General features: G+C 36.2%; 2 protein-coding genes across 2 annotated transcripts; one reads left to right on the forward strand and one right to left on the reverse strand.

Moving 5' to 3' along the window:
* Positions 1-676: 676 nt before the first annotated feature.
* Positions 677-26917, reverse strand: LOC586043 (cathepsin L). Its single transcript, XM_785841.5, has 10 exons — positions 26770-26917; positions 24035-24190; positions 22957-23129; positions 22144-22399; positions 8635-8830; positions 7515-7708; positions 5122-5213; positions 4519-4680; positions 3386-3578; positions 677-2713 (listed from the first exon to the last, which is right to left on the reverse strand). The coding sequence occupies exons 1-10, from the start codon at positions 26831-26833 to the stop codon at positions 2517-2519; spliced, it is 1683 nt and encodes a 560-aa protein (XP_790934.3). The 5' UTR covers positions 26834-26917; the 3' UTR covers positions 677-2516.
* Positions 12355-19090, forward strand: LOC115923106. The gene is made up of 5 exons (XM_030983331.1): positions 12355-13102; positions 14175-14316; positions 14579-14647; positions 15269-15364; positions 16164-19090. Exons 3-5 carry the CDS (start codon positions 14589-14591, stop codon positions 16426-16428), a joined length of 420 nt encoding a protein of 139 aa, XP_030839191.1. The 5' UTR covers positions 12355-13102; positions 14175-14316; positions 14579-14588; the 3' UTR covers positions 16429-19090.
* Positions 26918-27029: the final 112 nt, after the last annotated feature.

Genomic DNA, 27029 nt, shown 5'->3' on the forward strand with positions numbered 1-27029 from the left:
TTAACAAGCCTGTTAGTATATCTCCCTTCAACTTACCTCGATTGCTAGTGAGCCTTTTCCGCTTTCTCCCCCCCCCCCCCCCCCTATCTCTAGCTCGCATTCACTTCCAACTTGTTTTATTCTCATATAGTGCTCTCTTCAAATTTCTCTCACTACTTATTAATTTGTTCTGTTCTCCGATCTCCTCTCCTGCAGCTATATTTGCTTCTCTCTATTTCGAAATGTGTGTTACATATTCTTGTTTGCCTAGTGTCTTTTTCTTAATTGGGCTGGTCATACTCTGCATATATTTCCCATTTCTTTGTCATATGCAGGCACATGTATTTCTTTGTTGAATTATTTGTATTTATGTCTTAAATATATTTTTGTAATGCGTTATTCTCATTTGTGATTCTATGTTACTAAATTTTAATTTGGTAGTTGATGGAAACAGGGAGAATGCAATTATGTCAACTTGTCAAAATGCTACTAAAATTTAGAAATAATAAAATAAGTGACCGGGGAAGGAGGGGGATCGAGGGATAGAGGACACATAAATATATACAGGATACAGGAGAATAAAATAATCCATTACACTGAAATTCTTATAATTAATTCAACTCTCCATGCATTTTATGCTTTCATTTTATTTCTTAATTTTTATTTATGAAATTTTTACAAAAAATAAATGTTATCATTAATATTAATATACTGCAATATCCCAAGAGAAATACAAACATTATTTCTACAATGGACTAATATCAACACAAAGTATGCATGATCTATAAGGAGGAGCATTACACCCCCCCCCCCCCCCCCCCCCCCCCCAAGCCAATTAAGACTAATGAAGAATGAACATATATTACATTTTCTGCCCACTCATCTGATTTTCAGGCAAAATAAAGTTTGAAACTCAGTATGTATTGAATGATTTGTAGCTGGAACTCAGTCCACTGTAGTTTATTCTTTGAATTAAAAGATTAAGAAGTACTGAGAGTGTATTTTTAAATCACTTCAAGGTAGATTCACTTATTGCATAGGACATGAAATCATTTAAATCATAATTATTGTAATGGGTAATTTTTAATTCTAAATCTAGTTATCAAATTTCTTTGATCGATGTGCAAATAAGAAATATTTCACATATATGTTAGAAAAATTACCAATCATAGCTGGAAATGTCAACATTTCAAGATATATTATACTTGTACGATTGTCAAAAGAAATGTGTAGGTATTCATTAAATCCCAATCATTATGTATAGAGAAGTCGATACAAACATAAACACAAGTTTCAATATATATGTTTTATAGATGTGGACACAAGTCACACAACTATCACATGATTGTCCCATATTTGCTTTTTTAAAGTGCACCTTCAAACAAACATAGATTGTCCTTAGAACCACTAACTATAACAATGATAACTCTACTTATTGAACAAAAATACTATACATTCACAATAGTGCACCATTACCATGCCCAAAATAGAACAAGTCTTTATTTCAGATCAAACTAAAGCATAGAAAGGCAATCATCTTTTTGTTCCATAAAAAGATAATCAAATCCGTTCAAGTTTTAAACAACAGCCTCTTTCTTTTGACCTTCTCTGGTATAACTCTTTGGAAAATTGACATAGATACCTTCTACTTTCTTTTGTTTCTATAATTAATAATTGCACCATATTTAGTAAATAAATTTCTATGATTTTTTATTTATTAAAGGCAATAATGAAGCATCACAAGTACTCATACATATTGGTATAACATCAAGATACAAACACCTTAACCCTTTGTCTATGGGAACTGTACGGTCCTGATGTTAAGCCTATGGGAAGGAGAACATTCAGTAGTCAACGCCTTAACCTAATATAGAGTAAGAAATAGATTTCTTTATATACTAAGCTTTCCTCTAACCACATAACATTTACAAACACTTGACGAAAGACAACAAATTATTCAAACATTTACTTTAGAAGTTTTTAGACTGCTGCAAAATTATAAATGTGTGACCATATCACATGAAAGGTACTCATACCATCCCTTCATCTAAATTTCTACAAAAGTATCACATCCATCCTAAATCAGGAAACATTATATCACCATTCATTTACTTCAGTTCTAAATATTTAGCAAGTTGTAAAGGAGATGAATTAGGATTTCTTCATAAATGTTGGTATACATGAACTATTCAGTGGTGAACTTACTACCCTTTATTGTATACGACTACCCTATTGGTATTATTGTCACGAAATCCTTACCATCTTAATACTAAAGTCTACAAGAGTACAACAAAGTTTGGGTCCTTCATACTGATTAAGAAAACAAAATTCATAACGTATCATTTCCCTCATTCCTATTACAGATATATTGTTAGTGTGACATACTTGTTTTACTTAAGTTCTACATAACTAGCAGCAATAGCAACATCAAATTTTGGGCCTTCGTTCTTGTGAGGAAAGAAATATTTCTTAATTAATCATTTAACTTATTTCTACACAAGAATTCATGTTATTGTGACATAGTGGTTACCATCCTTCTAGTTTTTCTCTAGTTCTACATAGGTAGCAGCTGTAGCCACACCACAATTGTTATCCTTCATGCTGATGGCCACGTAACCATTGTTGCCCCAATGGGTGGACCAGGAGTTCTTGATCAACCAGTAGTCTTGACCGCTGCTGTCCGTCCCGTAGCCAACGGCCAGCACGGCGTGGTCAAGATCATCTACTGTATTTCCTGCAATAATAATAATAATTTTCAAAGAATTCAATCAACTTTGGCATGTAGCTTTTATACTTCCGTCATATCGACAAGATTAGACACAGATAAATAACAACAGACCAAACGATTGCTTTACCCAACATGGCCCAGACTTTTCATTTACCGGTATTGTTGTTCATTGTCGGTTTTGGATTGGTCTGGCAGTACCGGTATGTGTTTATCACATCCAAGCAAAGCTCCTTCACATTTTAATTGAACAACACCGACTCAAAGGGCGGTACCTGATTATTTTGTTATGGAGGTGAAGATGTCAAAAGTACCTGAAGGTCCAAGAAGAAGGAGAAGAAAAGAAGAAGACGATGAGGAAGAAGAAGAAGAAGAAGAAGAAGAAGAAGAAGAAGAAGAAGAAGAAGAAGAAGAAGAAGAAGAAAAGAAGAAGACAAGGAAGAAGAAGAAGAAGAAGAAAAGAAGAAGAAGACAAGGAAGAAGAAGAAAGAGAAGAAAAGAAGGAGACGATGAGGAAGAAGAAAGAGAAGAAAAGAAGAAGAAGAAGAAGAAGAAGAAGGATGTAAATGAGGAAAAGTCAGAGAATAAAAAGACAAATAATAATACTAAGAGCAATAAAAAGAAGGAGGAGGAGGAAAATTAAAAAAAAAACACGAAGAAAAAGAGAAAGAAATTCCATACCACAGCTAGCATCATAATATGTCCCGTACGAGTAGAAGCTGAAAGAGGGCACAGCAGCATCGATGCCGACAGCGATAGGTCCTTTGGTCGCCAGAGCTTTCTTGAGGTCCTTCTGGTTACCGGAGGTCACGTTGTAGTATTTCTTGATACTCGCTACAGCCGGCGTAGACTTGCCATAATGGCACATCCCATTCTAAGAAGAGGAGAGAGAAATTAAAAGGGGTTAGAGATTTGACAGAAAGAAGAATGCAGACTGGTTTTCTTGTTACTGTATCTGCGATGATTTTTGACTATTTTCTTTTTCAGACTATTTTAATAGTCTGCTATGAGTGAGAGCCTACAGAGGAATTTAAACAATGCAAAAGATGATCAAATGCGTTATGTAATCAGCCAAATTCATTAAAGTGTATAATTTCAGTTCTGTTCAAGTGATCGAGATAAGGAGTTAGTGGGCCTTGATAGCAAACTGCTCTGAATGATATATTAAAAGAGATGATTGGTACTACAAAATCAAAGAATAGTAATGAATACAGACATATTAAAGCTTTTTCCTTTTGCTTTTGCACTCATCAGAGTAAATCGCAAGGAATGAACATAAAGCCAAAAAACCTGACAACATTAATTATCTAGAAGCTAATAGAACACAGCGCCCTCCCCCCCCCCCCCAAAAAAAAAAAAAAAAAATAAATAAATAAATAATAATAACAGGCTGTGATTGGCTACAGGACAGTAGACTTAATGCCAGCTGTTTAATGAAAACAGTCTGTACCCGGGGTGTTTTTAAAGACAGAAATACACATGTAAACCTTAAAATTCTTGAACATTCAAAAGCTTTGGAGAAAAAAAATCTGAATACAAACTACAAATATCATATAAAAATACAAGTCCTTGTATTTAAAGCCCCACTGCACTACCGCACTTATAGCTACTTAAGCCCTCTATATAGCAAACGATGCCTAATCTGTGACCATTGGTCCCCCATGGTCACCTTTTCCTAATGTTCATTGAGAGCTGATTTGATGAGATAGCCACCTGTCAGTGACCATGCAGGGAGGTCTAATCCCTCCTGGCCAAACTGATGCAGATGGGCTTTAAAGACAAAACTATGAAACACTCCTGATAATAAATTACACCTGTCCAAGGTAAGGTCCGTAGGTCTCTTCCAGCGGGATGCCTCCGTTCTTCATGAGCCACTCGTAAACTCTCCATTCCTCGCCACCGTCACACCCGTTGTTCCCTGCTGCCCATGTGCAGTCCATCAGCATCTGCTGTGAGAGGCGCACTCGCTTGCCACTCTACAGAGAACAGATCATTATGAGAGATATATGTGAGAAATTCTACAAATGGAACAATTTGCATAAGAGATATGATGTAATAACCCTAGTCAAAATAAAATAGTGTAAAGCATCTGAAAACATACCTGTACAATTCCTCTTAAATTGTTGATAGATACAGAGACAGTGCCTTGTATCCTTTGGAAGAGACACTATATAAATTCAATTATTATTATTTTTATTATTATTAAAAAACTAGGCAAAAAAATTGGGAGGAGGAAAAGTACAGAAAGATGTTTTTTGGCTATTTTCAACTCTAAATATTTTTTTCATCTATCTTTTGTTCCGAATCCTTAACAGTAAATACATGTTTTTGTCTATTTTCCCTTACGAAAAAAGGAGAAAAATATAATCTAGTTTCCTGTGAAATAGCACAAAAATAAAGAGAAAATAGCACCCTACCTGCATGAAGACAGCTCCTTCAATGGTTTCTGCCGATCCAAAACTCCAGCAGGATCCACATACAGCCTGGTCCTTTACTGGACTCACAGCACCTGCATTGTACATGTATGATACGGGTAAAACAAAACACATTGGTTCATAGTCATTTAGACAAGCTACATTCCTTGTTGGGTTTTTTGTGTGCAATATTATCACTATTTGGTATATTACTCTGCATATTACAGTATTTTGTCGAAACATTTTTCATTGTATTTTTTTCTTCAAAATCTTTTGTAAGTTTGATTTGTTACAGCCTTTGGCTGCTATTTTGAATTGATGTTTTGTTAATTAATCAAAAACCAGTTAAATCAACTGTAAGACCAGGAAAATTTGCAAACTTTGAGAGTAATTCAGATTTGCAAAACTTTCGCCCCCCCCCCCCCAAAAAAAAAAGAGAATGAAATGCAGCACTGAATTTGAGCCCTTTTGTAGAAGTGGCTGGTTTTCCAGAACGTTAAACTTGGTTCTACCCTATCCATTGATTTATGGGGCCCACAGTGTCAATCTCTACTCTGCACAAATTACAATAGTTATGTAGTAATGTAGAGGTGTTGTGGTCGAGTGGATACGTCGTCGGACTATCGATCACAAGGTCCGCGGTTCGAGTCCCGCCGCCGCACTAATGTCCTTTGGCAAGACATTGATCTACATCTGCCACACTCCACCCAAGTGAAGTAAATGGGTACCTGGTAGGAATTTATTCCTTGAAATGCTAGAGCGCCGTATGGCAGCCGTGCTAAAGCCAGGGTAATAATCAAGAGCGCCAGGAGGGTCAAATCTGACTGACATGAGCGCTATACAAGAACCCACTATTATTATTATTATACAATTAAATAACAAGGGAAACGCTCTCGGCGGTCTCGCCTGCATAACGCAATTCAATATGATAAACCAGAACGTCAATGACGTAGCGTTCATCCGCATCTCGCTACAACAAAAAATCGTAAATTTTATGTGGTACACTTTTGAACTGGTCAAAAAAAAAAAAAAAATTGGATCTTTAAATTATTTTTGGAATAAATTTGCATAAATTACCATAATTAATTAATGGAGAACAATTTCAAAATTCTGTGTACAACTTTAGTGTACCAAAGTTAGCTCTACCAGATAAAGCAAACCAAATAAAAATTGGTCGAGAAATGACCAATTTTTTGCAATTTTTAGAATTTTTTGTGATTTCGAATAAATTTGCATAAATAAGCATAGATAATGAATTTCACGATTCTGTGTAAAAGTTTTAAATCCCCTTCCTAGCCCTATCATATGAAACAATCAGAATCAAAATCAGTTGAAAAATAACGAAGAAGAAACATTTTGAAAATCTTGATGTTGATGCCACAACAAAGTCTAAGTTTTTTTTACCTTAAATGACCTTTGACCTTAACTTAGTGACCTGAAATTCTACTCACATGATTGGGGAGACTTGATAACCCTTGATAGTCCAAGTTTCATTGACAAAGAACTTATATTTTCAAAATTATATCAAAAATTCAAAAACTTAACCTTAGGTTAAGTTTTCGATGATGATGCTACAACATAGTCCAAGTCTGTTGACCTGAAATGACCTTTGACCTTGACTTTGTGATCTGAAATTCTACTCACATGATTGGGGATACTTGGTTATCCTATAGTCCAAGTTTCAGTGACTTAGAACTTATACTTTAAAAATTATATCAAAAATTCAAAAACTTAACCTTAGGTTAAGTTTTTGATGTTGACGCCGTCGCCACCGCCGTCGCCACCGCCGTCGCTGCCGTCGCCGTCACCGGAAAAGCCATCACCTATGTCTCGCTTTTTGCTACGCAGGCGAGACAAAAATGAATCCGAACTAAAAATGCTAATTAGGGATCGATTACATTATGACTAGATTTTTATTCATTAATTTAGTGATCAAAATTGAATTACTATGAGTATTGGATGAAGAGATTAATACTAGGAGCTCCATAAATCAGCAGACTAATCTAATCCACATATTTGGGATTTCTAACTATTAAGAGGAAAAACACAGAGTAAGGGAAGGATAGGAGAAAATAGAGAGATGAAGAGAAAAAGAATCAGAGAGGAAAAACAAGAGCAACAATAATGGAGAGATAGAGGGATAAAGATAGACAAAGAGAAAGAGGGAGAGAGAGGGGGGCAGAGAGGATAAAGTGAGAGTGGAAAATAGAGATAGAGATAGAGAGAGTAAGGATAACAAGATTGACACAAAAACAAGCATGAGAGAAGTGGAGGGTGTGATGGACAATAAATAGAGGGACAGAGAGAAAGGGGAGAGAGAGAGGGGAGGGAGTGGGGAAGAAATACAGAGAAAGACCATCTGAGAGAATACAGGCCTCCATGCAACGATCACTCACCTCGCACATTCCAGTCGATATGGTCTGGTACGGCATCATCGCTGATGTCAGAACCATCGTAGGGGAGTCCGTTGTTGGGTCTGGTTTGACGTAGACGACCTCTCATTCTCTTCAGCTCCTGATGTGACTGGTCAGCCATGTGATTGATGTCAAGTACGTAGCCCAGGTTGGCTCGGTTGATGGAGTGGATCATTCTAAAGACAAGAGCAGAGTATCACGTTCAACCGAAAATCGCAACCACTGTTTAAAGCCCGTCTGTGCTAGTTTAGCCAAGGAGATTATACCTCTCTGCAAGGTCACTGACAGGTGGTTATCTCATCAAATCAGCTCTCATTTAACATATGAAAAAGGATCATGGTGGACCAACAAGCACCAATTAGGCATTGTTTGCTATATAGAGGGCGCAAGTAGCTATAAAGAACACATTCTTTGTTTCATTTTAATAGTGTTTTTTAATCAAATCATGTTCTAAAAGAACCTGTATATATGAACCACATGCCTATACAGACAACTTTCTTCTCAGCTGCATTATAATAGAGTAATAATCACTGAGACAAATGTCATCCCATATCAACATTGTCACATAGCTGATCTAAAGTTAAAAGTAATGTATGATTACTTCTTCCTCATTAATGTTGACTCCTTCTGTGGCATGTTTGTGAACAACTATTGTACAAGTACATGTCTTATAGGGGGAAAGGGGAGGGGGTATCTTTGGACTCGATGATTATGGAAGGCAAAGTTCACATAGCATCCATTCGTCTTTGTAGCCATTCCTCTTTCATATTTTTGGAAAGGTTTGCTGTGAATTATACAAATTCTTGGTGTGGGTGAACTGTGCCACACATAAATACTCCGTAAAGCCTGTCTGTACTAGTTTGGCCAGGGGGATTAGACTTCCCTGCAAGGCCACTGACAGGTGGTTATCTCATCAAGTCAGCTCTCAATTAACATAAGAAAAAGAGGATCATGGGGGACCAACAGGCACCGAATAGTCATTGTTTGCTATATAGAGGGCACAAAGAGCTACAAGTAATGCAGTGGGGCTTTAAGTTCATGCTACAAAAAAAGATTGGTGCACATCAATCCACCAGCTAATGTTGAGCCCAGCTAGGCTTACCTCACGTTCTTGGTGAAATGGCCCTTGCGTTGTACATGCTCCACGTCTGTCTTGTAGGTCTTGTCGTACTTCTGCTTGTACTCATCAAAGAGCTGATGGAAGCGGTCACCCATCTCTGGGTTCACCATCTCTTTCATGGGGTTTCCCTTGATCTTCTGCTCCACACCAGGCCCCGGGAATCCCGCACATGTCAAATCTGAAAACAGTAGCATTGATGTTATTCTAATATGATTGTATCAATGTTGATGCTATGCATATGATGTTGATGTTGTTTACAATGTATGTTATGATAAAATAATCATGATGTTAACATAACCATCATGGTAATGATGGTGTTGATGACGGTGAAAATGATAATGATGATAATGATAATGAGGATGATGGCAATGATAATAATGATAAATGATAACAAAAATAACAATGGTAATGGACTAGTGCTGTAGTCAAACGTTTAACCGACCGGTATCTGACCGGCCATGGCGGATTCCGTTTTCAATTGGACGGTTTTGTTTTCCCGTTTTTTTTTTTTTTTTTAATAATTGTTTTGTTTTGTTTGCTTTTGTTTTTTTTAATTTTCGATTTATGCCCATCCACCTGGCACTAGAACAGGCAATGTCTCCCAGCTCAGTAATCTGTGTGTTGACTCACCACTCAAAACTAGAACAACACTCCAATTTGTCTGTCATCTTGGTTTGAAAGTAATCTTTGTAATAGATCTCAATATGTAGTTTATAATAATAATTCATCCAATTTTTACACAAGGTGTACCACAAGGTTCCATCCTAGGTCCTCTACTATTTTTAATTTGCATTAATGATCTTACACAATCTTCTAAAAACGACATTGTTACTATTAATTGTGACAAGTTCACAAGCACAAATCGGTGCCTTCAACTGCACCCGCTTTTTCACACGGACCTGGCTTGCTGCCGACAGAGTCGGCCAAATTTTTTTTTTTTTTTTTAATCGTTTAACCGAAAACCGTCCGGTTTTGACTGGCGGTTAAACGGAATTGGAGATATCCGTGATATTACAGCACTAGTAATGACAATATTAAAACGATCATAATCGTTTATCGTCTGAGGGCAATCTTTTCAATAATGAATTCATAGATATGTTTTGTTCTTTTTCATTTTACCCAGTTATTGATAAGCCCACCCGCATAACGAAAGATTCTGCTACATTAATTGACAACATGTTTACAAATAAGCCTGATACGGTCAGGGAAAGTGGTATTCTCTTTGGAGACATTAGTGATCATTTGCCCATATTTAGCGTTATTTCACCAAGTTGTATATTTTCTAACTCTGACAATGTAAACAGTTTTAAACGTGTAGTCAATGATTATAATATTGCAATATTTTGTAGACATTTAAGGGATTTTGACTGGAATCTTCGTGTGACAAATGTAAATGACATGTTCAAAGACTTTGTGGATATTTTTCTAGATATATACGACAAGTGTTTCCCTCTCAAAAAATCAAAAAATATGAACAATCGGAAGAACAAGGCTTGGTTCACAAAAGAACTAAAAAAAATGTGTAAAAAAAGACAAACTTTATACAAAAAATTTATATCACGCCGAACAGTAATTGATGAAAGAATTTACAAGTCATTCCGTAACAAATGCACAAAGGCAATACAAAAAACAAAACAACGATATTTTCAATCTAAATTTTGTGTCGTTACAGGGAATTCCAAGGCTACTTGGAAAGAAATTAATACGGTTTTAAATAGAACTAAAATTAAAAAAAATATCCCTTCCAAAATTGTAAATGACAAGAATGACATATCTCACCCAAGGGAAATGGCTAACGAATTTAATAAATATTTCATTTCGATAGGCCCCAATTTACAAAAGAAACTGGATGATCCCCATGATACATGTAATAAACATTTCTCCAAATATCTTTCAAATCCTTGTTCTTCTTCAATATTTTTTCAACCGATTGTTGAAAGTGAAATTATATCCATTGTTGACAAATTTAAAAATGATACTTCTTCTGGTTTCGACCACATAGATGTAAAAGTAGTTAAGAAAGTAATACCGTTTATTTGTAAACCATTGAGTCAAATTTTTAACATGTCAATGTCGACAGGTCTTGTTCCAGATAATCTCAAAGTAGCTAAAGTTATACCAGTTTTTAAATCGGGGTCAAAAGAATGTATGTCGAATTATAGACCAATTTCTGTACTTACTGTTTTCTCAAAAATAATCGAAAAATGTGTTTTCAGTAGAATTTCCAATTTTTTATCTTCTAACAACTTATTAAATAGCACTCAATATGGATTTAGAGAGGGTCTGTCAACATCATTAGCAATTACAAAATTCACTCAAGATATTACAAATTCCATTGAAATTAAAAAAACAACAGTCGGTGTATTTTTAGATATGTCAAAAGCATTTGATACAATAGACCATAATATTTTAATGCACAAATTATATCATATTGGCATACGAGGTGTTCCCCATAAATGGATTGAAAATTATCTTAGCAATAGAAAACAATATGTTACAATTAATTCTACAGACTCAAATATGCTCAATGTTGTTTGCGGGGTTCCACAGGGTTCTATCCTCGGCCCATTATTATTTCTAATTTACATAAATGATATTCAGTGTTCATCAAATGTCCTAAGTTTTATACAGTTTGCCGACGATACAAGTATTTTTTTTACCCATAAAGATATTCCCCTTATTAATACCACGTTTAATAAAGAATTACAAAATGTATATCAGTGGTTAAAATGTAATAGGTTAATTATAAATATGTCTAAAACTAACTATATGGTTTTTAGCAATATGAATTATAATATTGATGATATAAGAATCCATATGGACAAATCCCAACTATTACATACAAATCATACCAAATTTTTAGGTGTTCATATAGATGAATCCATGTCTTGGAAATATCATTTAGGAGATGTTTGTTCTAAAATTTCTCAAGTTGTTGGTATCCTATATCGCCTGCGCAATTTATTACCCGAAAAAATTCTTCTTACTATTTACAATACCCTTTTCCTACCCCACATATCATACTGTAATATAAATTGGGGTGGCTGTCCTAAGTCATATTCTGATAGAGTCTTTAAACTACAAAAAAAAGCCATTCGCCTGATATCAAAATCCTCGTATAACTCTCATTCTGCTCCGCTATTTCATAAGCTCAATGTATTAAGCCTATCCGATATTTGTCAGCTACAAACTGGTATGTTCATGTATAAATGTAAAAATCGCTTATTCCCTCGTTATATTACTGATCTATTTCCTATAAATGCAAGTATTCACTCTTATCAAACTCGGTCTTCTAATGATTTTCATTTCCCCAAAATACGTACATCCTATGCAAAATCTACTTTATTTTTTACCGGCCCAAAACTGTGGAGTTCTTTACCAAATGAAATAAAAAAACTCAGTGTCACTCCAATCTTTCAAACGCAAACTAAAAAAACACTTGATAAATTCATACCGTAATCAACTACAACGTTAGTAGAGCTTCTTAACCCGTCCTTTCTTTCTTTATATACAAATTTACTTTGCTTTTTTGTTTTGTTTAACGCAATTATTCAATTGTTATTTAATGTATTAAGATTATATTTAATTGATCATGATGGGTGCCAACGCACTTAAGACTATTTTCCTGTCTTCCAGTTGGCTCCCTCCGCAATAATAACATGTTCTATATCATTACACTTTAAAGGTATAGTTGAGTATTGGTAATTTCCAAAGTGCCCCTCCAAAACAAATTTGGTTTATTTCAGTACCATATGAAAGATCATCGAAAAAAACATGGGAGATGATAATAATTCCAAATCAAATGCTCTAATTGTTGTGCAATTTGCTTTCAAAACATTATATAAAAGTGTTTGACGTCCGGACATCACTTTTGACTTTCGACGGTTTATTTTTTGAATTTACGTGTTTAGCTCCCTCTATGTCATTTAACAACCAGCGTATTTACAACGAGTGTTTGAGTTCGTTGGTACGTACAGTACTACAGGTAGCTAGCAGGCGGGTATCCGACCGCGCGCTAGTAATACAGTACAGCTGATCAATTCCAATACGCTGCTTTCACGTAAAGTATAACACACACAGCTCATATCAGCGCCGATCGAACGCTAGACAGCTACAGACAAGCTTTGATTGAAATACGATAACGAGATCGAGATTGGAAAAGGAGCTCGAGGTCACGGACGATGGCCGACTCGGACTCGGGCTCGGACTCAGCTAGTGCTAAGCCTAAGGACAAGGCTAAGGCTACGCTAAATCGGAATAAGACTAAGTAAGACGGTAAGAGGAAGGAGAGAAACAAGCAATGGCAGCTCGACCATCCGGCCCAGAGGAGGCGCGGGAGTGGCTGTGAACAAGGCCAGGGTACGGCGGAGAAACTTCGCGAGCTGCAGGCGGCCTTCTCGTTGCCGAGTCTAGACTAGAGGATGCAATAGACATGCCAGCTCACTGAGAGGTAAGTTGAAATGATATACGCCCCACTGCATTGGGTAGGCCTACCGTTTTAATTTGATCTAGTCTAGAGACTAGATGCATGGAATCGGCAAATTTAAGAAATTACGTTTTGTTATCTCTTGCCTTGGATTTTTAATTCAGATTTCATGAATCATATGATATTGATAGTCTAGCCTAGGTCTACAGTAGACCGAAAGCTTCAGTCTCTATATTGTCGGTTGTTCCACTGAGACTACGTCTGGCTCCACTAGACCTCCGGATGAATTTGGTTCAAATGAAAATATTGGAAGCATATGCGATCCTACAATATTCAGTGAACGTTGTCGCGTTGAAATCGAGTCTAAAGTGATGAAATTGTAAATAATAATCTCTTTATGGGGTATACTATAACTCTCTCTCAAGGTCAATATATTAATTCAGCTATACAACAAGCTACAATTGACCGATTGGCTATTACCTTTTTGAAATTATATATCACAACTACATATTCCGGGATTTTTATGGTAGCAGCTACCGTTGTACGACCGTAGGCGCTATTTTAAATTTATCAAAATTTACCGGGAGCACCGGTAAATTTTTATATTCAATTTTTTTCGAAAGCAGAAGTGTTTTAGGAGCTAAATTTTCTAGTGCTTATAATACTTCCACAGGGGCATCCAAATATATCAAAATTGTAAAGAATCACTATCCACCCAATTTTCAAAATTTCCCAAAACTTTGTAATAGACCCTACCTTTAATGTCCCTCGTTACAACTGCAGTTTTCTTTGTAATGATGACGTGCAGGGCTAGTCAACCGGGTAAACATCCTGCTCTTTTTAAAAGTCGACAAGGTTATACTATAGCTTGCTTGAGATGTGACTGTCTCATCTATATTTATCTCTACCAAAGAGTGTCTCAACTTCACATACATGACAGAGAACCAATGCATCAGTTATTAGTCATGCAAATTCCAAATCTGGCTAGCTGTGATAATTATTAGAGAATGCCATCTTCAAAATAATTTCTTTTGGTGATTTAAAATCTGAATGTTTTTTACTTTGTGAATGACTTTCGTTTCTTCACTTTTTACAGATATGAAGAACAGACAACACAATCCATCCCCACCGAAGAAATTCCAAGCAGCAGTGGGGAATTAGCAGGTGAATAGTACAAGTCACCTTTGACCGCAAATTCATGGAGAACTTGGCCTACTCTGCTGATTTGCTCGCTTCAGGTAGGATTCTGTATACATGTACGAAAGGCTCTGTAAATTGAGAGGAATTTAATGAGAATGCGTTCATTACGTACATGTTTGCAAGATTGAGCTCTTTTTCGGTTATGACCTATAAAATTGGGACATATCAGCAGGTCAAGATAATGCATCTTATTTGCTCATGTGTATGACATGGGATTTTCAATATTGATTTTGTGGTATGAAAATAATGAAATGCCCTATCATTTATATCAGTTTTTATTTTGTTTTCATAATTCCTTAGGCACACCAGCATGCTCGAGTGTTTCCACAACCATATACTGATGTATGCTTCCAAGCGGTATTCCTTTGAGTAAGTATTTTTAGTATCATTTTGTATGTTTGAAGTAAGATTGTGGAAAAGTTGAAACATATCATTACAGTACGGTTACAGTTACAATATCATATTTTGAAGCAAATAGCAAAGTTAATGAGAAATTATGAATGACATCTATATAAATGCTGAAATCACTTTTGGATGCATGCAGAGTCTTGAAACAGCAGACTTTGTATCGTACTTGTGTCGGTACCTGATGTTAAGTCAAGTTGGAGTGGTTGTAGCAGGGAAATGTAACTACCTTTAATTAAGAGTCAATAATTTACAACACAAATCCAGAACTGAAGTGAATGGCTCGTATTCACAAAGGAGGTTTGTACAAACCATGGTTTGGCCAAGGTTTACATCTATGGAATGCCATTTGTAAACTGATGGAGAAGGAATGTAAACTCCATACTTGTTAACAATGTTAATTTACAATTTACGGTATGCGAGCAGCATTCCATAGATGTAAACCATCGTCAAACCATGGTTTGTACAAACCTCCTACAAACCTCCTTTGTGACTACGGGCCAATGAGTCTGAGATTTGTCTAAAGCATTTACTATTCATTCATCATGGTAGTGGTAATACCAATTGTTTGTCTTATCCATCCAGCTACCCAGCAAACCGGGCAAGGAATTTGCTTGCGGTCATCGACTACATGGCACACAAGGACAGGCCCGACCAGATTGATGAACAAGGCAATACAAAGTGAGTGGAAATTAGAAAGAAAGAAAAAAAGGTTTTCTTTTCTTTCTTGTTTTTCCTATTTTTATTTGTACATTTTTTTTTAGATGGACAAGGCAATCCAAAGTGGGTGGAGTAAAAAAAAAAAACATGATTTTTTGTTTTCCCTGTGTAGTTGGACAGGGCAATCCGAATTGGCAGTTCTTTCCCATGAAATTTATCAATTTTGGGGAAATTATTAAATATCTAATTGTCCTTCCTGGGAACGCCCTTTTAAATCGCCAAAATATGACGTCATCTAAAGAAGTTGTCCCTGTACACGACGCACATCTAAATTATGTAGATGACGGACTGTAAGCTGATGGTTTGTCAATCATGCTGCTGATTTTGGACCCTAAATGCGGACTTGGATTCAGTGTAATAATATACTTGGTGTGTAATGCAAGGTTCTGGAGTCATCAAAATCATCATAAATTTGGCAGAGTTTTGGTAAAGTAACAATCACTTACACAGAAAGATGTATATGGGACAACACACATGGTGTCGGCCTGTCGGGGCTAGTACTACCCTGATTTCCTTATCTTTCTATGCTCATTACTCAGCCAGTATACATTTTCTTCCAAAATTGTTTGGCACATGACATTTATTTGTAATCTTGAACATTCAGTGTAAGTTTCGTTAGATTCTGTGAGAATTCATTTTCTTTTTTTACCAGAACTCAAGTTTATCTTTAAGAGATATGAATCATTTCCAATTGACAAGAATGAGTGTGCATATAATGCAACTTGTTACATTTTGCATGTTCTTTTATTTTATGATACAGATATGTTGCAGTATGGTCAAAGCGTGCCAACAACTACGTGGCCCGGAAGGAGAAGGTCCCCAAGACCTACCCCTACATGTATGTACAAGGACTCATCGGTGCGATACTGGAACGCAGAGAACAGGACCAAGGACCACTGTTCTCGAAGGCTGTTCTGCTCCCTGATGACCCTAGACACACAAGGCCCCGGCTTGCACCATTTCCTCCACCACAAGTTGATGTGATCCTAGCCAGGAGACTAGGCCGATTAGAGAAATCCATGTGAACATTTGGGATTGTCTGACTTGAGAACTGCTTTTTTTCGAGCAGAGACTAAGGGATCCAAATGGCGTCCTTCCGTCCATCCTCCGTGACTGTACACAAATTTGAATGAAGTCTAATGTGAAATCTTACCTGCAAAAATCAATTAGGGTTGCTAACTTTCCAACCCTGCATCTGTTTGTAACCATACTTGATTGGTACATGTAGATGCCCTTTATTGGCCTCCATGATATTCTGGAGTTGAAGGTCACATAAGTAGGTGAAAGGTCAAATGAGGTTCATTGTTGCATGATTGCATGCAAGACTCTTAATCGCCTCGATTTAATTTGTCCATGTGGCATGTTTTTAGGCTATCTTGAGGATTGGTTGGAACTTAACATTTTGGACTCATTTGGTTGCTAATGATTTTGTGGTCCGGAGGTGAAAGATTGCATGGCTTAGCATTACGAGCATGTATTCTTGATATGTCAGAGACCCTTTGACAAAATACCACCAAACTTGATACCAGAGTGTCCCTGGGGATCATGGGGATGTGGTTATCTGGAGAAAAAAAATCACATAACACATGATATACATGTACCAGAAATAAATTGTTATTGTTGCTAGATTAGCCACCATGCTTGGCACTTGTATATTGTATTACAATAAGAGGTTGGCAAGTTTACAAATGGAAGAAATGTAGGAATATAAAAGACAAATTGTGACATCAGTGTATAAAAGCTCTATGTGATTTATACAATTCATAATTTGTGATAAAATCAGTGCTTGCTCATGTGGAAATGGTGGATATTTCAATTTGTATCTATTTGGCAACCTATATTCCTTGAAGAAGTTACGGTAGTAATTATAAAATTTACAGCCAAGAGGTCAAACCATGAGTCAACAATGTGTTTGGTTTTAGTGACTGTGCATGTAACTGAGGTGACAGTCGATCATGAAAAAGACTATACTTCGGAACCTGTTGAAAATCAACATGGACAGAAGAAAGATTTGTAGAATATCTTATTGTAAATAGTCTTCATTTTTTGTTTAATGCAATCAATGTGACTAAAATAATGCAAGCGAAAAAGAGAAATGATCACAAGACAGCAAAACAGTTGGTTTCATGCATCATTTGAATCAATGAACGTGAATCAGCTCAACGCCAAAGTATTGCGGTTCAAGGTTATATCATCAAGAGATATGCTGCCTGTAACTACTTTGTAGTTTGAAAGGGTGTATAAAGGAATAAGGATACAGTTGGGCAGGCGAGTCTTTCTGTTGGTCTATTGTAAAAAACTGGGTCAAATTTTTTCCAATTTTTTTGCAAATTGTAATAAAACTTGGTATACCGATTGACCCGAGGGTGTGCAAGACACATTTGTTGTGTCTGTCTGTTAAGGTACCTCCATGGTAACCAAGCTTTGCACAAAGAATACAATTTTGTTTTAATAATCTTGTGGAGCATATTCTTTCCAAGTTTTAGCAATTTTATAGTTTTGGTATCTTTGATGAGGCATTATAATAACAGTATAAAACTCAATGCATGTGCAGTGTGTAAAATAAGTATGTGAGCAAACTATTGGAAGTAGTTTGATCGATTCATATGAAACTCAGTACACACAACGCAGAATTGTCTTTTGTGTGCGTATAGGACATGACCAGTTTTGAAATGTCTGTGCTATTTTTTTGAAAAACCTTATGTTGGATGTTAATCACTTGAGGTGATATTCATAGTCGAGCATTAGGGAAGATGAAAGACATATATGTACCTAACTATACTTAATTTTTTGCTGAAACTGATATGATTCAGGATTTGAGATCGATATGGAGTATGTATACATGTATACTCGTACACATTAAGGAAAAGAATCACTCAGACAATTTTTAAAGCATTTATATATAAAGTAAGATGTGAAACTTAAAAGATAAAACCAGTTATGGTCATGCGACTGCATTGTGAAAGGATTGTTGTGGAATCGATCAGAAAAGGTTGATCATCTAGCATATAAGTCTTGGTGTGTACTGCAAGGTTCTAGAATCATCGAAATGATAAAAAAATTGGCCCAGTCTTGGTAAAGTTACAAGCACTGTACACAGAAAGATGTATATGGGACTACGCACAAGTGCGCGACACATGCGTTATATCTATCAAGTCCAAATAGATATAATAATTTACCAAATATATCAATTAGTAGGCAGTTTCTCGGCAAAATTTGTATGATCACGTACTAGTCAAAACATTGTGTGCGGGCAAGCACTGAATCAAATGACCGGGGTAATAGTATATTTGTCAAGCGCGTAGAAACATTACTGTTATAGATACTTTTCTTTGGTAAACTTATCTACACATTGCCTATAGAGTATGTCAAGTTTTTATGAAAGACACAAGATAAGATGTATATAAATAAGCAGTAACTAATAAGTAACAAGACATGGTGGTATACAAATAAAGTATATTGCTCCTTCTTAATGACGACGGTTAAAGTTGTCATAGCGATAGATGCTAAATAAAAATGTGCCTTTTTTAATACACATGATCTGTTTGTATGCAATGGTTGAAATCAACATCACGTTTAAATATTGCCTTCAGTACAGCAATTATAATTTGTATTCATCTCAATAATGTTGTGTAAATTTAACTGTTAGTTATGGCCGAATAAAGCTTTCAATGTACACCATAAAAATATGTTATGTATCTTCATTTTAGCATTACTATAATTATATTAAAATCTTATGTCTTTACACATTTACAAGTTATCACATACTGACATAGGTCATGCAATACACAGGCACTGTAGAACACAACTTATTTACAAGAAGTTACAATCACTTTTTTTTTAAACTTTACAATTGCATGCAGTACCAAAATAAGAATACTGAAAAACACTGCATTATGGACAAGTATGAATCAAGTAAGATGTTAAATTAATTCACTACTGTTATTCATTATAGTATACTGATACAACAATTTTTAATATTTTTTTAAATTTATTTCTTTTTATTTCTCCACTTTCCCTTTAGCCATGTACCTTCATGTTGTTATATATGTTAAAGGTGTCGCTCTGGACCTATAACATATGATAAGACAAAAAATCCACCAGTTATTTCTGATTTCTATCAAATTTTTAGATTTTGTGTTGTTGTTGTTGTTTGGTATTATCGGCGTTTCATTCTTTTTTAGAATATTTACGCCTTTCACTTTATTTTTTTTTTCTTCTATTTTTGGTACTATTTGTCAATTCATATTCATCTCTTTTTTTTGGATAATATAATCTCAGATCTACTGGTCCATGAAAACCCCTCACCGCAATTGGCACCTTCCTGCCAGACCGGCGCGGTACATTGCGCAATCTTCTCGGCCATCATTGGCCTAGGCAACTCTGGTGCCGGTGAGAGGATTCTGGGGTACACTGTAGATCTTTTGAGTCTCTTGTTTGGGGTTTACCGTCCTCAATCCGTCTTTACTCTTTCTTACCTTTTCTCTTCTAGTATTTTTCCATTTTGTAAAACCTTATTTTTCTATCAAAGTGGGTATCAACATCTTAGGGCATTTGGTTGTCGTGCGATATGTGCCAAAAAAAAAATGTGGATTTAGTAATTCCTTTTTGAATGAAACATGGATTTAGCTTCTTTTGGAATTGAATGGATTTAGCTCCTTTTGGAATGAAACTGTAATAATGTTGTTTACTTTCTTTTCGAAAGGTTATATTTATGTGTGATTTCACTATTATTATTTAAAAGGAAAGGTTTGCTGCTAAATTTGAATAAAATTTCAGTGACTTTATTGAGAAAATATGATTTATTTTTTATTTTTTAGGTACAATAACATGTTTCATTCCAAAAGGAGCTAAATCCACGAAAATAAAAAATCAAAAAATTTAGTAAACATCAGAAAAGCCGAAGGGAAGATTTTTTCTTATCATTATTGGCAGATAATCAGGTCCATGCAGGGTGACACCTTTAACATATATAACAACATGAAGGTATACATGGCTAAAGGGAAAGTGGAGAAATAAAAAAGGCAATTTACTCAGAAGTACCCAAAGTGGATTTGGCTCCTTTTGGAATGAAACTCTTCACATATTATAAAAGGAAGACAAGTAATATAAAAGGAAAAACGAAGGCCCACGTCATTTACATAGAAGGTAGGTGGACAGATAACCTCGATGTTTTTAATCTAATTTCATCTGGGAGATCATTCCACAGCTTTGTTCCTACAAACGAAATACAAAATTGCCCTTGCGTTGTCTCACATATTGGTTGATAGATAGAGTAAGCCACTTTCTTTACACTGTAGAAGTAATCAACTAGGTCATACGACGTATGAAGGGGTGACCAAAGTTCGCGGACATTTTAGAACATATTACAAAATGTGATATTCGATCTATGATTTCTCACATTCTACACAACTTTATTTATTTCAATTATTACCAAATGGACGGCAAAGTTTTTTACTACAGATTGGTTCAACTAGAAAAATTTACCGTCGAAGGATTTCGGAGATATCGCGATCTAAAAATTCGATGTCCGATCGTGCGCGCGCGCTGCATCTAAAAAAGTCATAAAAACAATGAGACCTAACTTCACGCACGGTGGTTTACAGTTGATTTATCAAAAAAAGCGATCCATCAAAAATAAGGTAATATCATAATTTGCAAGGCAAGATATCGTACAATCAGTTCGTACCACTCTTTACTTACAATTTTCAGGATTTCTGATCTCAAAATGAAGATTTCCAGACCCTTATCGATAAGTTGATAATTTTTCGGAACGGACGCAAATAACTGCAAAATTTGCCGATCTTTTGTCAATATTTTCACAATTTCGCAACCAATTCTAAAGAAAATTTCGTTTCTGGGTAATTTTAAGACCCTCTTTCCATTGGTGATATCAGATTTTCGAAATCTTACCGATTTTTTGAGAAAGCGAACTTTGGTCACGCGCGAACTTTGGTCACACCGCCATACAATACATACACATACACTACTACTAGGTCGAGCGTACTCGCACTACATACACATACAGTATTCGCATATCGCGCTCAAAAACAATAGCGCTACCAGTACCACAGACCATGCAATTATGTGCAGGCCTCGCATACCATAATGTGTACAATATAAATCAGTCAGCGCGCTATAGACATGGTTCGGATATTACTTGCACGCCCATATCCGATCGTCGTCTTGGCGAAAATTCACGGTGTGCTGCCGCTTGACCGAGAGGTGGCGCTATACAATTACACTGAACACGCCTCGAAAGTAAAATTTTTGATAAATAAAATCATTTGCAGTCGAACAGGTTTTTTGCATATAAATTCACTCTAATGTAATATTTCGGATTTATATCTTCAATGGTCAATGCATTCTTAGACATTTATTGTATGTTTTTTATGTTTAGATCATAGTTTCGTTCGCTAATGTGAGTATTGACCAACACTCAACTATTCCTTTAATCAATCACTTATGCTCTTTGTCAATGTTACTGTAAATGTTCATATTTTGTTTCGGTATTTGTTGTTGTTATTGTATATACATGTATATATCTGTTATATGTAATGTACATCTTTGTACTTTTATTATTGTGGAAAATAAATGAACTGAACTGAACTGAATAATAATATTGATAATGAAAATGATGATATTGAAAATGATGATGATGATAGTGGTAATTATAACAATGACAAAAAATATGACAATAATGTTTTTTTCTTCTACTACTACAACTACAACTGACTCACTTTTGGGGATGCTGAAGACATCATCAGAGATTGCAGTTGCTTCATCGTAGAAGTCATAATCGATGATATACTCGTCAAAGTGCGAACCAAGTAGACTATCATATCCCATCATCATATACTGCACAGGTCTTGGAGGCGTGGTGGTGGTGACGGCAAATGTGTACGTGCTGGTGCGAGACTTGTTGAAGAACGTCATGGTTGTTTTGTTCTGCCACAAGTTTACGCTCTGCCCATTTCGCAATCCACCAGATAAGAACTGTAAGAAAAGAGTGTAGGCTTGTGTTCTAGGTTAAGAGGTCAATGTTAAATCATGGATGTGGGTTAACGTAGCACAATGGCCACCTCCGAATAGGTAGATAATAATAGTCATCATAATAATCACCATCATCAAGATATATACTTGTACTTGCATCAAGTACCTCTTGTATGATATATCCAAATTCAAGATATTCTTATGGGAATATGTAAAATACTTACTGAAAAGGTCATGATGAAAATTTTACAAAGTGAAATTGTACCATGAAAATGTATGGCTATTTAGTGGTCCAGGGTGTGGAGTGCACTTAAAGCCACACTGTCCTATTGGTAGCTACTTGCTCCCTCTATATAGAAAACTTCCCCAATTGGTGCCTGCATGTTCGTCCCCCATGATCCTCTTTTTCTTATGTTGATTGAGAGTTGAGTTAATGAGATAGCCACCTGTCAGTGACCTCGCTGTGTAGTCTAATTCCTTCTGGCTGAACTAGTACAGCCGGCCTTTAACTCATGAAATCTTTTTTTCAACTTACTTATTTTGCAAAAAATTCAACTTACCGTGAAGCCAGTGAGATCAGGTAGCATACTTTGAGGCATGACCGGGTCACCCTTCTCACCGGGGATGAGGAAACAACTCTCAAGAGAGGGGAGACCTTTCACGGTAGCTGGAGAGATCTTGTAGAGATTACCGTAATCCTTCTCATCACCTCGGAAGTACACCTTGTCCATGCCTACAAGTTGATGGAAATACAGAGTTCAGCTTCAAATTGTTTAATTTATTTGGAAACTTATTAACTTTCAACAAAAATGTTGTCATTCAACACAAATAACCATGCTGACTTAGCATGGTTGCTAAGGCAAAAAAAAAAAATATTTAAGTACCATAAAATTGTAACTCTGACAGTCACAAAAATAAATACAGTTTACTTATAAAAGGGGGTAACAAAAGTTGGTGTATAAAGGGGATGGTCAAACTGACTCAAGTGGACAAATCTTTGTTTGAAACTGAGTAACGTCTTTTGGATAATAAAGTAAAACATTGAGGTAAATGATCACATCTGATTGATACAAGTCTACACTTTCCTCATTAAGTAGGCATGGTTTCAGTTTTAGATTATTATTATTACGATTATGTATTTGGCCTCACCTGTGTACGGGAGGCGAAAGCAAACTGAATTATTGTAACACTACTCGGGTCTCTCCTCCTGGTATAACTGATTGGGGTTGTACAGATGGACCACTACACCAGGGTTGCCCCCCCCCCCCCTACTGAATAGTGCAGTAGGTTCTTATCATGTAAAGGTGGTGACTCTCCTCTTCATGAAGACTCCATTTAACGTCCTATCCGAGGGACAGAGTGCTTTCCTCTGTAACATACATGTAGCCTGTGTCCATGAAACAAGGGAGGGGCCCTTTAAAACACAACGCAGACTTTAGTCCTCTGCCTGGGTTGGATTCAAACCCACGATCTTTGGTTCGACAGGCAGATGCTTTACCAACTTAGCCAACTTGCCTGTGTGAGGTCAAAATCTATCTATCTATCTAAGTATCTTCTCCCAGTTCGGAGGTTGATTGCAACATCTCTTCATTTCACTAACAAAATCACCGAGGAGAAAGAAAAAAGAAGAAGGCTCACCACTGTAGGTATCCATTCTACTCCTGTTCTTCGGGCCCTGGAAGAAGATCTCAAAAGGTTCGATGAGTTCAGCATAAGGCAGTCTGATTTGCCCGGAGGCATGGTAGTGATCCTTGAAGACTGGTTTCACTGGAGAGGCCTGGAGGCTAGCGAGGCCTGGGGAATCACAAAAAAGAAGAAAGGGAATGAACATTAAAACAAATCATAAAATAATAACGTGTTTAATAAATCATTTCCTCAAGGGATGAAATTAAGAAAAAAACAAGCTGGAAAATAAAGGAATTATTAATATATTCGTGGAACTGTTCCATTGTAATATAATACCAAGAAAGCCTTAAACAGAACTGAATCTAGGAAATCACAGAATAGCAGAAAAAGATTTAGTTTTTTTTTAAATACAAGAAACAAAAACTAAATTCAGTAAACTAGTGTGCCTTAATCAGTTGTTAATTATCATGTTAAACTAATTACTATTATCATAGTTGAAGTATCATATTGGTAACGAGAAAACAGCTATTATTGTGTGTACACTACATGTATTTATGTTTCCGGCAGAACCGACAAAGCAAACTCTTGTGAGAGGTCAGCTAGCGTTTTTGTAATGTAAATCACATTTTAGCTCATAACATTAAAGAGATGTATAGACTGGTAGTGGTAAAATTGCGGTTCAAGGGTTCTGTGTGCAAAATATCCATTCAATATTGTTTAAATATTGCCTTCAGAAGTTTAGATGGCAATACTTCAACCTAAATTTGCAAAAAAGCAGAAATATATGCCCAAATGTTCAATGTTAAATTGCATTCGCGATATCTATCCAGGCCAGATCGATGTGATAATTTACTAAATATATCAATAGTAGGCAGCTTTTGTATCATCACGTATTAAAGATAAACTTGAGTTCTGGTAAAAAAAAGAAAATTAATTCTCACAGAATCAAACGAAACTTACACTGAATGTTCAAGATTACAAATAAATGACATGTGCCAAACAATTTTGGAAGAAAATGTATACTGGCTGAGTAATGAGCATAGAAAGACAAGGAAATCAAGGTAGTACCAGCCCCGACACCATGTGTGTTGTCCCATATATAGCTTTCCGTGTACAGCGCTTGTTATTTTACCAAGACTCGGTCAAATTTATTATGATTTTGATGACTCCAGAACCTTGCAGTGCACACCAATACTTACATGCTACATGATCAACTGTTTCTGATCCTAATTTCCACACCTTTTCTTTCACAATGCAATCGCATTACCAGTACTAAAGTTTATCTTTAAGTAGTCAAAACATATTCTTTCACATGATTGGTAATAACAGCTTCCATTTTATTGTTTGAGAGGGGACGTTTCCAAAACTGGTAGACTCTATACCTTTAAGCAAATCGCCTTCACTCTGGTATCAAATGACAAATGTTCAATTTTGTTGTTATGTTCTTAGGGTGCGTTTAATTGATTTTTCGAAGCTAGAATCACAAACATGAATTACAAATCAAAACGCTGTTACAAAAAACAAGGTCACTGCGGTTTGCGTTCAAGCGATTTTTCATCAACGCTGATTCTAGCTCATTTCGAGCCCAGCCACTGCGCATCACACTGCGCAGTTGACCCAGGAAGTATAGGTCAACCTTGGCGCGCGCTTTTTTGAAATTGTTTACGGCGACTGTCGACTGCTGTTTTGAGCATAGATCGCAATAATAAAACAAAGAATGAGAAGGTGGTAGAAGGAAGAAAAAAAGAATAACATCGGGAAAGACAGAAAGAGAAAGTGATAGAATGATTAAAACGAAGAATAACATAAAAGAAGTGATAGAATGATTTAAACCAAGAAAAACATAAGAGAAGGTGAAAGAAGGAAGAAACAAAGAATAAAATAAGGAAAGACAGAAAGAGAAAGTGATAGAATTATTAAAACAGAAGGAAGAAACAAAGAATAACAAAAGAGAAAGTGATAGAATTATAAAAACAAAGAATAACATAAGAGAAGGTGATAGAAGGAAAAAACAAAGAATAACATAAGAATAGAAGGAAGAAACAAAGAATAACATAAGAAAAGACAGAAAGAGAAAGTGATAGAAGGAAATCAAGGAATAACATAACGGAACAGGCTATAAAGAGCATGATAAAGACGATAAAGAGCATGGTATAGTGAATGCAATTGCATGAAAAGCAGGCGCGCGGTTTTGCCCAAACCGGAACAGGCCACGATAAAATCAGGATTGAGACTACATTCGTTCAATCGAATTTTAGCGACCGTGATTCTGCAGAATCATGATACAAAACGCATCTTTTTCAGCGTTTCATGTTTGCGTTTTTAAACACGTTTATTTTTACGACCGACGAAAAAATCGCTTGAACGAATTGCGTTTTAAACTAAACGTCTTTAAAAACCGTGATTCGAGGGTGAAAAAGTGTCGATTAAATGCACCCATAATTAATTTCAAAGTGGTTTGTAATTGTACGAGTAGAAGGAAGGGTCCACTTGTGAAGTTCAGTCTGCAACTTAACGTTTGTCGGGTGCTGGAATATAGGATAGGAGGCCGCGGCCGCGGCCGTGGTGCATGGCTTAAAATTCTTTCTAAAGCTACCAGTAATGGCAGTACCACAGTCAGACAGTCATGATCCAGGCCGAGGCGTAGGCGCAGTGGAGGCTCAGCTCATGATCGATCTCGATTCAGCCTCAGCTCAGCTCTGAGAGTCAATTGTACAACTTGAAATGAAATCATGATAGGTACTTACTTGCCACCAGGATGAAACACACCAGTACCATATGACGGGGCGACATTTTATCTAAAAATGACATCCAAAAATCACAATTGTCTTAACTCTAAAATTGAACACGGGCACTTCCTCCTTGTTTAGGTACGGTAGGCCTGCATGTGATGAAATCACGTGATTACATTTGAATCACGTGACCCCTTTCCCCAGGGGCGGTAGTTTGTATAATGTTTACTCAAGTCACAAGGCTCGAACCCGCCTCCCTGTTTTTGCAATCAACT

This window comes from Strongylocentrotus purpuratus, unplaced genomic scaffold (assembly GCF_000002235.5).
Source record: "Strongylocentrotus purpuratus isolate Spur 01 unplaced genomic scaffold, Spur_5.0 spur5_scaffold_13, whole genome shotgun sequence".
NCBI lineage: Eukaryota > Metazoa > Echinodermata > Echinoidea > Camarodonta > Strongylocentrotidae > Strongylocentrotus > Strongylocentrotus purpuratus.